The sequence below is a fragment of the Phoenix dactylifera genome, chromosome 13 (genome assembly GCF_009389715.1).
Source record: "Phoenix dactylifera cultivar Barhee BC4 chromosome 13, palm_55x_up_171113_PBpolish2nd_filt_p, whole genome shotgun sequence".
Classification (NCBI taxonomy): domain Eukaryota; kingdom Viridiplantae; phylum Streptophyta; class Magnoliopsida; order Arecales; family Arecaceae; genus Phoenix; species Phoenix dactylifera.
This window is the reverse complement of record NC_052404.1, coordinates 1,439,868-1,457,148: the sequence shown is the minus strand read 5'-3', so window position 1 is coordinate 1,457,148 and position 17,281 is coordinate 1,439,868. Positions and strand designations below refer to the sequence as shown.

General features: G+C 39.3%; 2 protein-coding genes across 2 annotated transcripts; both read left to right on the top strand.

Annotated features, from left to right (window-relative positions):
• The first annotated feature begins 179 nt into the window (after positions 1–179).
• LOC103707303 (pentatricopeptide repeat-containing protein At3g62890) lies at positions 180–3,057 on the top strand. The gene has a single exon (XM_008791740.3). The coding sequence runs from the start codon at positions 1,208–1,210 to the stop codon at positions 2,951–2,953; it is 1,746 nt and encodes a 581-aa protein (XP_008789962.3). The 5' UTR covers positions 180–1,207; the 3' UTR covers positions 2,954–3,057.
• A 2,722-nt stretch (positions 3,058–5,779) lies between these two features.
• On the top strand, positions 5,780–13,320 carry LOC103707232 (blue-light photoreceptor PHR2). Its single transcript, XM_008791633.4, has 4 exons — positions 5,780–6,819; positions 11,813–12,036; positions 12,231–12,329; positions 12,862–13,320. The coding sequence occupies exons 1-4, from the start codon at positions 5,842–5,844 to the stop codon at positions 12,941–12,943; spliced, it is 1,383 nt and encodes a 460-aa protein (XP_008789855.4). The 5' UTR covers positions 5,780–5,841; the 3' UTR covers positions 12,944–13,320.
• Positions 13,321–17,281: the final 3,961 nt, after the last annotated feature.

The window sequence follows — 17,281 nt, the reverse complement described above, 5'->3', positions numbered from 1 at the left end:
TATTATCATGACTCTGTCGAGTCATTGCTAACCTGGCACAGTGATGAACTGGGGCTTTAACCAGCAGCATTCACCATGGTTCTCCTTTGTGGAACTGTTGATTTTTTTATTTTTCTCCATATGTTAAGGATATCTGGTACCCTTGGCAACGGGCTACCAACGCACAGTGCAGAACCTGATTCATTACACCTTGCTGTGTTTAATTCACAGTATAATCCTGGTACTGCCACCAGCCAAATCTCTGTTTTCCTATGGAGTTATAAAGAAGGGACATATGCCAAAATATGTGATTTAGCATAGCTTGCAGTGATGTGTAGAGATCTGTTTGACGAGACACCTATATGACAAGATGAAAGGCTGGGAACCCGCCATACGTAAAAGTCAGGCGCTGAGAGCCATTACAAAGAAATGATTTGAACAGTGTTATGATCATGGGATGCCGCTGCTTTTTTGAAGTGCACTCTTTCGATCTAAAGATTTGACAGTTTTTTGTACCGTCAAACTTTTCTCAGTTTAAGCTGCTGTTTCTTCCTAGCACAACCCGGATTCACGTACCAACACAGTGGCGTCTGCAAGAGTATAAATAAATTCAAGGATTGACAACCAAATAAGACCTTTGTTTTTTCTCAATTTTTTATCCCATCTTCTCCTTTCTATGCTTTGTGATTATCTAATTTGATACTTTTCGCCCTCCTCATATGCTGCTTAGGGATTTGAAGTGTCTAAAAAAGAAATATTTGAAGAAATATGGTGTGCAAAATTGGCTTAGGATGATTGCTTCCAACCAAGAGTGCAATGTCTTTGAGCTCCAATACTTACATTGCAGAGACGGTGCTATGGAGGTGCCCTGTTTAATTTCTGCTACCTTGTGTTCCCCTCTGGGTTTTGAATACTGGACATGAATGCTGCCAGATGTCTATCAGGAATCTAGTTTGTCTAGAAATTTTTAAGCCCTTAGGCCGTGGATCTGTAATTGTTCACCATATCTTAATTTTCTTTTGGGCTCTGGCTGGCTAGTGTAGGTGCAGAAGGGCTATAATCTGACATAACTGTAGAGGAAGAATCTTTTGATGTGTTTAGAGAATCTCTTTGAGTGCTGTTGGTCTTTCGATATACATGCACAGGCTATGCATTTCGGCTTAGAATTTGTTGGTTGGTTTAGAAAAGCCCTTTCATGCAAAAGCTAACAACCGCGGCACTTATTTAAATGGAGGGCGCCGTCCAGCTCCCGCCAACCTTCGAGCGCTACGAAATGCGAGCAGCCTCATCCTCCAAGCTGATATCTTTGACCCACCCCACCCTCCACCTCTCCCACCCCACCCCCGACGCCTTCTTCTGGAACTCCCTCATCCGTGCCCACCCCGCCGTCGCCCTCTCCCTCTACCGCCGCATGCTTCTCCACGGCGTCCGCCCCGACCTCTATACTTTCCCCTTCCTCCTCCTCTCCTTCTCCTCCCCCTCCCCCCTCCCTCCAGCCGCACTCCCCCTCCTCCATGCCCACGCCCTCCTCTCCGGCTTCGCCTCCCACCCGTTCGTCCGCACCTCCCTCGTCTCCGCCTACTCCCACTGCTCCTCCCTCCCCCTTGCCCGCCGCCTCTTCGACGAAATCCCACTCCCCGACCTCCCTTCCTGGAATTCCATCATCTCTGCTTACCTCAGGGCCGGCCTCCTCATCTCCGCCCTCCAAATATTCGTGAAAATGCCCGAGAGAAACGTGGTCGCTTGGAGCTGCATGATAGATGGCTTCGTCAAATGCGGCGACCACAGGGGAGCGCTGCAATTGTTCCGCGACATGCAGAGAGAAGCGTATGTCAAGCCGAATGAGTTCACTATGTCGAGCGTGCTTGCTGCTTGTGCGAAATTGGGTGCGCTCGAGCACGGGAAGTGGGCGCACGCGTACATCGACCGGAGCGGCATGAAGGTGAACATGGTGCTGGGGACTTCTTTGATCGATATGTATGCCAAGTGCGGGAGCATCGACAGGGCAAGGTTGGTGTTTGATAGTTTGGGCCCTGACAAGGACAAGGATATCAAGGCATGGAGCGCAATGATCTCGGGGCTTGCAATTCATGGACTCGCAATGGAATGCCTTGATTTGTTTCTTAGCATGAGGGGACTGGCAGTAATTCCTAATGCCATAACGTTCTTAGGAGTTCTCAGTGCTTGTGTCCATGCACGATTGGTTAATGAGGGTGAAAAGTATTTTGAGCAAATGGTGAAGGAGTTTGGTATCGATCCAATGATTCAACACTATGGCTGCATTGTGGATCTTTATGCAAGAGCCGGGCTTATAGGAAAGGCATGGGATGTAGTGAATTCGATGCCCATGAAACCCGACGTGCTCATTTGGGGGGCTCTTTTGAGCGGTTCACGAATGCATGGGGATATCGAGACATGCAAGGCTTCGATCAAGCAACTTATAGAGTTGGAGCCAACGAATAGCGGGGCTTATGTGCTTCTCTCCAATGCTTATGCAAAGAGGGGCAGGTGGGATGATGTGAGGAGAGTGCGAAATCGTATGGAAGAATTGGGGATTAAGAAGACGCCTGGATGCAGTCTCGTCGAGGTGCATGGCCACCTGCATGAGTTCTTTGTGGCAGACCGATCACATCCGGAGATGAGGGAGATATCTCTAATGCTTGAGGAGATTATGGGAAGGTTAACAGTAGCAGGCTATGTGGGGAATACTGAAGAAGGGTTGCTGGACTTGGATGAAGAAGGGAAGGAGTTAGCCCTATCTCTTCACAGTGAGAAGCTGGCCATTGCATTCAGCTTGATTAAAACAAGTCCTGGGACGGCTATACGCATAATTAAGAATCTAAGAATATGCATGGATTGCCATGTTGCCATTAAGCTTATATCCAAAATCTATGATCGAGGGATAGTTGTGAGGGATTGCAGCCGATTTCACTATTTTCGAGACGGATTCTGCTCCTGTAAAGATTACTGGTAATTCAGAAGCATAAATTCATTCTGATGTTACAACAGGGATGAAATACTGATATTTCCTGTTAGATGTGTAATTTTCTTGTTTCATAAACAAAATTAATGTTTTAAATTTTTTGTTATTGAAAAATAAGGGTTTTTTTTTTTGCATGAATACCCTTCTAAAAATTTAAATTTGTGCGAATACCTTCTTAAAATTTATATTTATTTCTGCTTCTTTATAAAATACTGTTTTTGCATAAATATCTCTAATATAAAGATTCTTCTAATACCGTAAATAAAAATAATATTTATTTTAATTAAAATAAAATTTTGAATTTACTTTTTTGTTCTCCATCACAATCATCTTATAAATATTTTTTTTTGCACATCTACCTATTAAGAATATTTAAATCATTTTAATTTAAAATCATTAATTTTTTAGCAACGTTAGATGGCGTGGATACATATGCAAAAACAAGAATAAAAAAAAGACTGAATAGCAAAATAAGTGTTTTATGAGGATATACATGCAAATATCAATTTTGGAAGGATATCCATGCAAAATTTGATATTTATGAGGGTATTTCTGCAAAAAAAAATAATAATAAATGTACAACTGGTTTCTTTTCAGCAATGTGCTTTAATGGTCAAGCATAGGTGTTCTCACGCTGGATTCTGGCGAAGTAGAATGTCTCTTTATACTACTGAGAATTGAAGAAGATGCTTTTCTCTTATCGTTTTGATGCTTTTCCCTTATCACAAGCCAAGGAAAATGGAAAAGGAACGGTGGCATCGGCATTTTGGAAGCTTGTGGATGAATAGTTCTTAAATCTCAAGGCTCTTAATTCTGGAATGTAGATGAGGCTGCGTTTGACATTTTGTTAAAAAGTGCTATGTAAAAAATGCCTCTCATATCAATATATGCTTGTGTCGATATTTGGACGACAAAGGCTGTTCAAATAAAAGAACAAAAGTGGATATAAAGAAAAGCTAAAGAAAGTCGCTTTTGGCCCATGCTTCTGGGAGTGGCTATTGTTATTTGTTAAAATGACAAATTTGGCGTACTTGTGGGCAAAATCAGGCTAATGATTAGAGGTGCAACTAGGCCAAAAAGCTTATGGGTCTAGCTAGATTTATATAATATCTATAAGCCAAAAGTTGGTAATCATAAACATGAGTTTGGGTTTTATTTTAAGCTTGGAAGAGGTCATAAAGCTAGACATGGCTTCTTGTACTTTAGGCCTTACCCTCAACCCTAGTAGCTATCTCGGCTGCTGCATCTCCACTTGAAAGTTGGGGTGTTGGATTCTGATGGGGAGAATATTCGTCATTCTGCTCTTCGATCGTTCTAACTTTTTTGACCTCAGCCACAACCGAAGTCAATAAATCTGGTATTTGCTGACGTACCATTCTGGTTGGTCCTATCTAGACATAATGCTAAAAATCAATGAATGAGTTGCAACCATGGTCTTGATAACGATTACACCAGTACAACAGTAAAGACATGATCAACGTGATTATTATTGCATATCAATCGTGGAAAGCTATTACCATGCTGTGAATGCACGGTTAGCCATTATCGTACGGTTATGGCATTTTCTGACAAATTAGGTAACAAATCCCGATTTCATCCTATATATAGAGGTGAACGAGGGACCCTTAGGTGAATATTCTTAAGCTTCCTCTTTCTCTAGAGTACTCTTCCACACTCAATTTCTCTTTTTCCTATTGTTGCTCTAGATCTCCACTAAGTTAGCATTGAAGGGTCCCTCGCCAAAAACTTTCAATCAAGAAGACTATTTTGCAAGTCAATCCCACCTAACTCCTCAGTTTCGGCATACCTCGGCGTACCACGGTTTCAGCCGACCTCGTCGTAACTCAGTCTCAGTCGATCTCAGCATACCTCGAACAGCGACCTAAATCTAGATTCTAGCAGCAATAGGTTCAAATCTTAATTAGTGCATTCTCAAAAATTTCTTCCAAATAATTCTTATGCTGGTGAGACTCCTACCTCTTCCTATATGAAAATTATGGGTTGAAGTCACAGACCAGCCTGGGACTTAACATGAGTAGGATTTCTTGGATGAGGCTCCCTCCTAATCTCCAATAAGGAGAGAGAGAAAAAAAAAGGCCTCACCCTAATCCCTTCGTCCAATATCTTGAAATCATGCTTTGCTTCCTCTTTTTTTTTTTCTCTAGATTTTTCCAATCGTGGGGGAACCTTTGATTTTACTCTATGCGCTTGGACCATAACTAATGATGTATTGGCCAACCACAACCAACAAAGTTTGCCTTCATGAGAAGGTTTTTGGCTATCTTATGTTTGCAATTTGTCGAAGAATTAGTGTTAATTTAGTAATTTCATTCTTTAATTTTTTTTTATTTTTTTGATACAATGGTAGCTCACATATGTCAAGCATAGTTGCATCCAACGAAATCAGTAAAAAAAAGATAACACAAATTGTGAGGTACTGCCAAGTCCTGAGTATTTTAAGATTTGATCTTTGCGTTGGTAGAAATGAATTGGGCGGTTAAACTTTTGGCCGAACCTTCTTACCTTTAGAGTTGCGCTTCTTGAAAGGCCTAACAAAACAAAAAAGAAATGTGAAGGATGACAACAATTTTGAAAAAATCATCTTAATTTTCATGCATTCCAGCTTCCAGCAGTCGAACTCATGTCGACTGTCACCATCCGATCCATATCGGACGGATCCGATAAAGACAGTTCCTAATCCCCTTCATGAACGCTTTTAATCCGAGCGTTGGTGTTTTTCTTCTTTGGTTGGCCCAGATTCTACGCAACACCCAAAACAACGGATATATCCATCCACCGAACGCCAAAGCACGACCGCAACTCCCCTCCCTCTTCCCCCGCCCCCTTGTCTCTCACTCTCCCCCCCCTCCGCCGCGGTCATGGAGCCCAACCCCCGCTCCCAAACTCCAGAAACCCCTGACCACGAATCCCAAGACTCAGAAACCCAGCAACAGCCTTTGGAGATCGCCAAACCCTTTCCAATAGCCTCCATTTCCCTCTCCCTCTCCTCCCTCCTCTCCCCCCATCTCCTCCTCTCCACCAAAAAAGCCTCCCTTTCCCCCTTCTCCCACCTCAAAATTCCCTCCCAGATCTCCTCCCTCGTCCACCTCTCCCTCTCCAGTTCTTCCACGAAACCCTCCTCCAAAACCTCTACCCCCTCTCGCGTCGCCAACTCCCCCCTCCAATCCCCTTCCCCCCTCCTCCGCCGCCGCCCCGCCGATCCCTCTCACTCCGCCGCGGGCCGCCGCTGCACCGTCGTCTGGTTCCGCGCCGACCTCCGCGTCCACGACAACGAGGCCCTGACAGCCGCCACCAACGACTCCCTCTCCCTCCTCCCCGTCTACCTCTTCGACCCCCGGGACTACGGCAAGTCCTCCTCCGGATTCGACAAGACCGGACCCTACCGCGCCACCTTCCTCCTCCAGTCCGTCGCCAATCTCCGCCGCAGCCTCCGCGAACGGGGCTCCGACCTCGTCGTCCGGGTCGGCCGGGCGGAGACCGTGCTGGTGGAGCTCGCCCGTGCTGTCGGTGCCGACGCGGTGTACGCCCACCGGGAGGTGTCCCACGATGAGGTGCGGGCGGAGGAGCGAGTGACGAAGGCCATGGAGGAAGAAGGGATGGAGGTGAAGTACTTCTGGGGGAGCACGCTGTACCACATTGATGATTTGCCGTTCGAGGTCGAGCAGATGCCATCTAATTACGGGGGGTTCAGGGAGAAAGTGCAGCGGGTGGCGGTGAGGAAGACAATCGAGGCTCTGGACCAGATTAAGGGGCTGCCGTCGAGGGGCGACGTTGATCCTGGGGAGATTCCGAGCTTGGTCGACCTGGGGCTCAACCCGGCACCAACCATGTCTCTGGTTTGTTATACTATCTTATATTTTCGTTTACTCTTTTTTCATTGTTTCTTTCCGGTTTACGGTTCGTTCTGTCATCTCAAATTTGAAATTTTTTTAAAGCAATAGGAAATGGGTTTAGATTACAAAAGGGTTAAGGAATAAAGAAAAATAGAAACCTGGCATTTATAGTTATGCCAATACAGAGTAAGAAGAAGGAAAAAAATGGAAAAGAGAATAGGAATCATAGAGGGGAAGTAGCACTGCAATTCAAAAGCTTCTGACTGAAAGGATAGAATATTGATTCATTTTGTAAAAAAAAAATGATATTGCTGTCTAAAAATAAGTGTTGCTTGAATCTTCTTCGACTTGATTGAAAATCATATTTTTTTTTTCTTTTGCAGTGTTTGCGATTTCATCTAGAAGCACCTTTGAGCTCACAAGTAGCCAATTTTCAAATTCACTTAGAAACAAGGAACTTATAACAATACGAGGAGGGATAAAAGTAAATGGGAATTGTTCAGGATATTGTTGGCATGAGAATAATAATCTTTGCAAGCGTTTGTGAGAAGCCATTACAAAATCACAGGAAAGTTCTAAAATGGGACTTATAAAGCAAAGACCATATCTTTATAATTATTTGCCTTCCCTGAACCATTAGACAACTAAAACACAATCACAAAGAATATAATTTTGAAGCAGTGATAATCAATAATTCAAAAAACTGCTTGTAAACTAAATGGATCATTCATTACACAGAAAATAGTGTCACCAAATCCTCACCTTCCTAATCTAATGATGCATTTTTTCTTTTGTTTAATTTGGAATGTGGATATCTCATATAACAAAATTCTCCTGGAATATTGATTCCTGGAACTTGAATGTCCATTTTCTTAGAATGTGTACCGCACAATGTCATATTTTTCAAGTTCCTAGTATGATGCAAATAGCCTTAGATACATATTATCTTAATGTATTATGAGAGGTTGAACAAGCCAGCCTTTCCGGTATAAGTTTCTTGTCATGTGACAAAGATAATGCCCCAACTTGGGCCTCTCTCAACCTTTTGGTATAGGTATTTCATAAAGGGTGGTGATTAATCAACCTCCCCGAGAATGTTATATATTCCCAAGAGAAGATGCATGAGACGCATAAACAATTATAATGACAAACATTGTCACCATATGGCATTGTACAAAGGTATATTGGAACCAACAAGCAGCCTATCCTAACCGACCAGAAAAATTTCTACTTTGAAGTCATGGTTTGGGCTTAAAACATTAGGTAGCTTGTCAAATAAACAACACATCTAGAATAGTAAAATTATAATTAAAGCCATGGATGATACACTGAAGAAAGCTTTGGGTGGTGCCAAGAAAACCCAAGGATTAAGCGATCATATGTTAGTCTCTTTTTTTCCTTTAGTTTTTGTAGCAAAACTCTGGATGATTAGGCACATATACTTCTTGTTTCAAGTGAGACAAATGAACCTATTTCTTCTTGTTTTGACCTTTTTTTTTGAGTTGTATTCGACTTCATAGACTAGAGGGACATTTTTAAAATTGACTCTAGGGATCTTACAAGTCCTTTTAGGCCTTGAATTAATGAAAACAATAAATGTTAGGTTTCTAAGGTTTTGTTCGTTCTCTTGGTCAATGGATAAGGGTGTCTTGCGATTTTGGTCTCTAATACATTGGAACCCTAAAATTGATACTCTAGAGCAAGATTCACCATAGCGGTATATATCGTTCCTTACTAGGTGTTCCATACTATACCGGTACTAAACTAATCTCTATATTGGGCATGCTGATACTATGCCAGCATGGTACCGATAGTGGATCGAGTACCAAATTTGCGAACGTTGTTCTAGAGTGAGCATAATGTCTTTTATAAAAGAAGCTAAGCTTATACATGTACTTAGAATTCTCACCCAAATGAGTAGGCTACTATAATAGGGTTTCATTGTACACACTTTCTATGCATATATTCCTAAAAAAAATCACTTTACAACCAAAAATGCTTGGAAATGCTGATCTGATTAAGTTAGGATGTGGGCTTATATTGAGGCCATCAGATGTGTAATAGCACTAGACCAGGTTTGATTTAGTTCAATTGAGCTGGTTTTCTAAAATGCTTGTAATGTCTATGACGCATGGATATATGCATGGTATATTCCTATAAATCAAAATATGTAAAAGTATGATCCACAAAGTTGATCCATATGCATTAGGTCAAGTATAATTTTTATGTTTAAATTTATGAAATGAATCATATAAGGCTCCTTATCTAGATTAAAAGCAAAACAGTAATTTGAATTGCATAATTAATATTTGATTAGGATTCAGATTCTTGTGAGATCTGACCTTAATTTGTGCATGTTGGCAAACTTGTCTTGTGAAATAATATGTTACTATCCCACAACTCCGCAAGGCATGAGGGGGTTTCGGTGCATTGCATGACTGCGAACATTGCTTGGATTAGCATAGCTAGAGGCCTCAACATAAAGCATATGACTGCTCAGGGGGAGTGCCAAATTTTTCTACCTGTGTGGTTAGGTTGCCATTACGAGGTGATACACTTTCAATGTGTTAAGCACCTTAATTCACGTTACTTAGCATTAGTGTACTTTGATTTTGGGAAAAGGTTATGAACGAGTGTGCCTTTGGAGATGATATATTTGTTTTGAATATTCCATTCCTTAATAACCTTGAATTTTAAATGGTATTTTTGCACTATAGTTTCCTGTTTAATCATGTCTTCATTGTCAAAAGTGTCTAGAGACCCGGTCAACCTGCCCAGGTCAACTTGTCACCCACTAGGCATTGTGGTTTAGGTCAAAACAAAGCCAAACCTGTCTGAAACCTACTTGAACTGTTGACGTGAGCGGTTCAACAGTTCGAACCACCCAAGTCGCTTAAACCTGAGTATATTGGTGAGAGGGAAAGGAAGGAAAAAATAATGATGTTTAATCTTTGATCTCTTAACCTAAGGATGTTGAACCCTCAAAGTGCCAACATAAGGAGGAACCTTGTCATTGAAATGGTGGATGGAAGGGAGGTGACCAGGGGTCAGTGGAGGGTGATGGAGGTGAAGATGGTGAGGGTGGTCGATGGTGAACACACTCAGTAGAAGAGGAGAGAAGGGAAGCCTGTGGAGGAACTTGACAATGTTAGAAAGTCCTTCTTGAAGAAGAGGTCAGGTTGTGGGGGACTCAATAGTGACAGGGAGACACACACACACACACACACAGACAGACAGAGAGTAGTGGCATGGGGGGGTTTGATGGTGGCAGTGGCTTGTAAGGAGCTCAATGGTGCCAGGCAGATGACAATGGACTGTGGAGGCTCGACAGTGACGATGGAAGGAGAGCTAGATGAGGTTTTGCGTTAAAGAGGGCTGGAGGCATTGACAAAGATAGAAGCATTTTGGAAGAGGTGATAAATATAAAAGGGATAAGAGATACCTTTGGTACTCAAATCAACTCATGGTTGTACCATGGACCCGTGACCCAGCCACCAATCTAGTTTGGGCCAGGTCAGCGAATTTAGAACACTAGTGTCTATTTGACATTTTGAAGTGGTGAATCATCAATATCATTAAATTCTTCATAAAGTTCAGGTCTCTACACAATAACCATAAGAGTCTTTTTTTTCTGTACTATATTGACTCTGGTTTCAGAATTTATTCATACATGAATGGAACTGTTTTTGTTTTCTACAGCCATGAGTTTGATGCCAACCCTCCACTTCCCTCCTGTTTGGTGCTGGTGATAACTGTATACAGTTTGGGTAGCCTTAATGTTTAGTTTTTTGACAAACTTGATTCCTTGTTGGTACAGGTTAGCGGATTCAGAACACTAGTGTCTGTTTGACATTTTGATATGGTGAATCATCAATATCATTAAATTCTTCATAAAATTTCGGTCTCGAGGTGATAACCATAAGAGTCTTTTTTTCTGCAGTAGATTGACTCTGGTTTCAGAATTCATTTCATGCATGAAGGGAACTGTTTTTGTTTTCTACGGCCATGATTTTGATGCCAACCCTGCACTTCCCCTCCTGGCTTGGTGCTGGTGATAACTGCAAACAATTTGGCTTAGCCTTAATGTTCAATTTTTGACAAACTTGAGCCATTGTTGGTTAGGTCATAGGTGGCTAGGATGCATGGCTGACTGATGCAGAATGATGCATGGATGCGATGGCTGAACCTAATGGCTGAGAGGAATTCTATGAAACATGAACTACGAAAGGCGCTTACTGTATATCTAATTATCTAAGTAAAACACGATGATGAAAAACAAAAGTACTTTGTCATACTAGGTCCCGTGACTTTTCTGCTATTTTTTTTTTGGGAAAAAGCGCTTACAGTCTGACAAGCTTATATTGTGTCTGGTACCTTTTGTAGAAAATTAGGAAAATGTGATCTTGATGGCCATGCAAGCCTTGTTTTGGAGTTTCAACTCCTTTTGGAAGCAAAATTAAGTTCAAGTTCATTCTGTACCTGATGTGAGGGGAGTCGAAGGTTGACAGAAACAGATTTCAGGATGGTAGGTTCATGTTACTATATCATCAGAAAATCTCGCTATTGTATTGTCAGATGGAGCTCAGCCTTATCTGGTGACGGTCAGTAGCTCATGCAGTTGAAATAATCTAATCAAAGCATTCTGGTTTCAGGGATCAAAAAGTAATCCTATAGAATTTAGTTTGCAGAATCATCCATATGGTATGTTTTCTTATTGTTATGCTGGAAAGTAAAGTATTAAAAAAAAACCTTAAATCCAGCTTCATAGTGGTACAACTGATGTCCTTGACTTGGTACTGTGATGATTTGTTTTTTTTTAAAATTTTCCTGCTTTTAGAATCACTTCAATTTTATATGCACCTGTTTTAACTAGCTTTTAGGTTTTTCTCTTCTCATGGAATATAACCAAATGCAATACCATCATGTAGTCAGCAGAGCAAATTTTTGACGAGATTTATTGTAGTTTTGATGCTATTTGGCATATTGTGTCATTCAGGATGGAAAACCTTCCATGAATGCTTCACTTGTGGGTGGCGAGACTGAAGCACTAGAGAGACTGAAAAAGTTTGCAGCTGAATGCCGTGCCCAACCAAACAAAGGGGAAGGAACTCGAGATAGCATCTATGGTGCTAATTTCTCATGCAAAATCTCACCATGGCTAGCGATGGGATGCCTTTCTCCACGTTTCATGTACGAGGACCTGAAAAAGACTGCAACGAGGTATGCTTTGTTCACTGCCTCAGTTTATTGCTTTTGCTTTAAAAAATATATATATTGGATGAGGGGTGAGTAGTGAAATAACTAATTGTTATCCTCGCTTAACATTTCAAGAACCATCTTCTTTATTTAGAATTATAGATTAGTTAGTTTAGCCAATTTTGTTATGCATACAGTGATATAATTTTCATTTTCAGTGCAATATCTGCCTCCTCAACTCCAAAGACTGGTGCTGCTGCAGCAGATAATGGAATGAATTGGTTAATATTTGAACTATTATGGAGGGATTTTTTCAGGTAGTCATCATTCATAATCTTTTTTCGTTACTCTCTTGTAATTGTGGATAATGTGGATGCTAATAGTTGTCACTGTTTGGTTGCTGAGAAGGTGAAAGAAAAGAATATCTGTTATGCTAGAATTTTCTTTTCCAGTGTTTGGTAGTACAAAAGAAATTTAAAGGAAAGCTTTTGAGAGAACAGGGTCAAAATTTTCTCTAACTGCCTCAAAGATTTTTTCTCCACAAGAAGCAGTGGTTTTGAGAAAGAAAAGTGAAAAAAGTATCTCGTGGACAATTTTTAGTTGAGATAAGAGTTATCACAACCAATAAGAAAGAAAAATTTCAACTTTCTTTTCCTTTCGATTCTTTTCCTCTGGAGAAAAAAAATTATTTTCCTTCCTGTTTCAAACTAATAGGCTGGATAATGGATTTTCTGTAATGACTTATACCTAGGACTTACCTTGTAGGCCCATGAACTCTGGATCGATGCTCCATCCAACTGAATGCTTGATAAATTGCCTAAATGGTGTGTGATTTCCATACTTTTTCAGGTTCATCACTAAAAAATACAGCTCCATCAAGAAAAAGATCGAAGCTGAGCCAGCCACAGCTTGCACCAGTGCCCTTGTTTGAGTCTTCTGGAACCTGGAGATTACTGGAAATCAGAAGTGAGAATTTAATTCAACATGGCCTGTGAAGTGAAATGGTGTTTCTGAAAGAATGTAGTGTTTCTGTCAATCCCATCTCTCTCTCTCTATAAGTTGTGGCTAGTTCTCATGCTTCCCCGTACATGATTGATCAAATATTGTTCCGAGGATGGAGTGTTTAGGAGAAGATGCATTTCCATTTCCATCTCCTCTGCATTCGATATCTTTTTTCCTGTTTCTTTTGCTTCATCAGATAATTATTTGGGTTTTTGAAGCAACCCACAAGCAATAATCAGACAATGTGGTTGATTGCTTCAATGTGGACAACCTGTTGTTAATTCGAAGAAGAGGCTTCCTTGTTCAGTGGCTTTGGACAATTGGCCGCATTGGCCAATGGTGGTCGGGTTGCCTTACGAGCTTGGCATCATCTTCTTGGTAGCCTGGTGTTTTGGATGTAGCAAATAATCTGAGCAAAAGAGAGAATGCTTACTGTGTCATGTCCAATGTGAAATAAGACATTTGCATTGTTAGAGGTGTTTTTTAGGTGAGCTTCGAGTAGTTACAAATGGTATAAGAGCGGATTTAATCTAAAGTCTATTAAGGAGTATTATAGTACAGGTTATTTAGATTGATCACAAGTTAATTATAATGTTTGTAAATAAATTTATAGTAATTGTAATAGATTTGATTCCTTAGCATGAACGTGAGGATTTATACAGGAGAGTATGTGTGGGTTTATGTAGGTATATATTTAGTCATATATGTATTTATATATTAAGTAGATTTTGAGTATTTATACAAGATTAAAAAATTTTATTAACATTTTTGCCTTTTTTTTTTTTTTTTTTTTGTGGATGGGTCTGGATGAACGGGCTGGTTACTTTTATTTATGTTCTTGTGGGACCCATGTCTAAACTTTGACGATTGAAGTATCTTCATCTGAATGCGTCCATGGAAATTCTTAAATATGTGTTGGATTTGTCATCTAGTTGACTGTCAAAAACATCCCCTCCCCCAATCTATATGCGTTGTGAAGTACAAAATTTCTAATATATAAACCATCTGGATTGGGTGCATTGTCCATAAAACATATATTTTTGCCATATACAAAAGCATCTCCCATGAATTTATTGTCATATTCAAGTTCTCCAGCATAGAATCTATGTGGCATATGGATCATGGTATGAAATATTGCGTCAATCACTGGTCATTGATTTCCGAAATGCAAAGAAGTGACACAATATTATAACCAGTTATTATAATATCAAATTATTTTATAGGGATATAGTAATTATTAATATAATAAACATTCAATGAAAATATATGATTATGAAGTTAATACGATAATTATTGCACTATAATAAAAAAAATATACATCATTATTATAATATCAAATAGATTTAGTAAAATTATATCACTAAAATAATTATAATCATTTGATTTGACTATATAGCTTTTACTATGATCATAATATACTTATTTAATTATTATTGTTATATCATAATGATTCTTATTATATATAATTTCATAATAACAAACACAATTATATTATAATAAATATTATATAATAGTTAATAGTAATTATAATAATTGTATATCAAGAATATATATTTACATTCCAATAATATATCTCTTTATTATAATATCAAATTATTTTATAGCAATATAATCATTATAGTAATTATTACTACAATAATTCAGCAAAAACTTAATATTGATCATATTTTTATATAAGTATAGAAATAAAATTGTAGTTATTGTACTATAATAGAAAATTAGCCAATTCATTGCATCTAAAGGGTAGTCTTATCAGATCATTTGCAAGGTTGACATATCTCTTTCCATATCATACAATAAAACAACTATAATTATTTTTGCAGCTTTCAATTATAGATGATCAAATAAAAATAGTTCTTGCAACTACTATTTCAATTTTAATATTTCCAACTATAGCTTTTATTTGAATTGAAGGAAAATAAATAGCCTCATAACAATTATTATCCTTTAACTAATACCCCTTGATGTTATAGGCATTTTAATTTTTATGTTACATTTGTGCAATCATACACATATAAACATATTTTTCTTTAGAAAAAATAAAAAAGTACATTGCTTTGTCTTTATTATATTGTACTATAATGCGGATCACCTATCAGAATTTTATGGTTTTGCAAGGATAATAGGATATTTCAAGATATTCATTTATCTTTTTCTAGTACGACTTGATATTATATGGCTAGTCATATATGCAATTTCTTATCAGATGGAATTAGATATCCATTATAAAATCGAAAGATAATAAATCATCCTATAGAAAAGCTTCAATTATTCATCAAAGCATTGATTGGTCATGGATATATTCAGTTGTTCCTTGACTTCTCTATATTTCCATGTCTTATATGTAGCCTTACTTATATGCAGAATATTTTTTCCTTGCTCAATAATCAACGTCAATTAATTGATGCAATCTTTATAAGTCTCTATGCCAAATGAGTAGCTTGGAATGGCAAAGAAAGACTCTAATTCAGTTTGTTGTCCAAAATTATTGTCTTCAAACCCTTGAAAGTATATCTTAAAGTAATAAATTAGTAATTCAAGATTTGAGGGCTTAAAATATTGAAGAACAAATTATCTCAACATTTTAACTAGAAACATAGTTGGTGACTACTGACTTAAATTGCAAACTTTATTCACGAGTTGCAATGGATCAAACGTTAAATGAGCATGCAAGATTTGGCTACACATATACATACACATATATTTCTTCATATAGAAATAAGAAAAAGTGCACTACTTTGTCTTTAATATTGTGCTATAATGTCTATCACATACAAGAATTTTATGACTTCAAAAAGATAGTAAGACACTTCTCGATGCCCATTTATCTTTTTCTAATACGACGATATTACATGGTTTGTCGTATGCACAATTTCTTATCGAATGGATTTGAACATCCATTAGTAAAACCGAATGACAATAAGTCGGCCTTTGGATAAACTTTGATTATTCGTCAAAGCATTAATTGGTCATAAATGAAATCAGCTATTCCATCATTTTATGTTCAATTCAATAACCATCTCATACTTTTGTGCCTTAGGTACAACCCTAGGTAGAATCTTCTCCCCCTACTCTATAATCAAGAGCAATTAATTGATGCAATCTTCATATGTCGTCATGCTAAATAAGTACGTTGGAATGGCAAAGTGAAACTCTAATTCTTTTTGATGTTGAAACTATGGTCTCCAAATAATAAATTATCTTGTTATCTTAAAATAATAAATTAGTAATTCAAGATTCTAAGGCTTAAAATATTAGAGAAAACAAATTATCTTGACATTTTGAGTAGGAAGATAGGTAGTGACTACGGGCTTAAATTGCAAGTTTGATTCTTGTAACATGAATTGCACGAGCTCGAATATTTTGGATTAGTATGGTAACTCAACATTTTTAGCTAGGAAGATAATGATGACTACTGACTAAAATTGCAACTTTTGTTATTACAAGATGAGTTGCACCGGATCTCACGTTTTGGTTAACTGGCAGCCTGCAAGATTTGAAAGGCGAGGTCTCTTCCGTATTTGGACCTTCAAAGGATCCGCCCGCCACGTGTGACCCAATCCATCTTCCTGCTGGCCCAACCACGGCCGAACACTGCTTCGGTGTCAAATCCATGCTAAAAGAAATATTTTTCCCGAGACAGCTGTACCCAAGGCGGCCCATCAAACAGTTGCAAGTGGAAGGTGGGTGTTTTTGACTCTTTTTACCGCTTCGCGAGGAGCCCACCACACCGTAATTTCCCTTCCTTTTGGTTTTTTTTTTTTTTTTTACTTTTTACTTTTTGCGTTTTACCGGGACCGGGATGGCCCTGCCGAGATCTCATCAGATCCCCCGTGAATCCCTCGCGCTCCGTTGGAAATCGAGACACCTCCCTCCCCGTGAAACGCTCTCCCGACCGTGCCTCGAGATCCGTGAGTTGCGTGCGCGTCGCAACCTCGCGTCACCCTCCGCGACCCTTTTTCCCCTCTGCCATTTAAGGTTACCATCACCTCTCATTTACGAGATGGTCAAAGCGTCAAACCGGGCCACCCTCCCCACACCACACGTGTGAGCCACCACCACCCGTACTCACCGCGACGTCACCTTGACGCATCCCAAACGTGTGGGCGACGTGAGATCTTTGGCTTGTGACAGATAAAGCCTAGTGTTGAAGGGAAGGCTACGTACGGTGCTGCTTTCTTTACCTCGCCACAAGTCATAAAAGAAACACAACAGAAAAAAAAAGAAAAAAAAGGAAGAGGAAAAGGAAAAAAACAAGGTTACATTG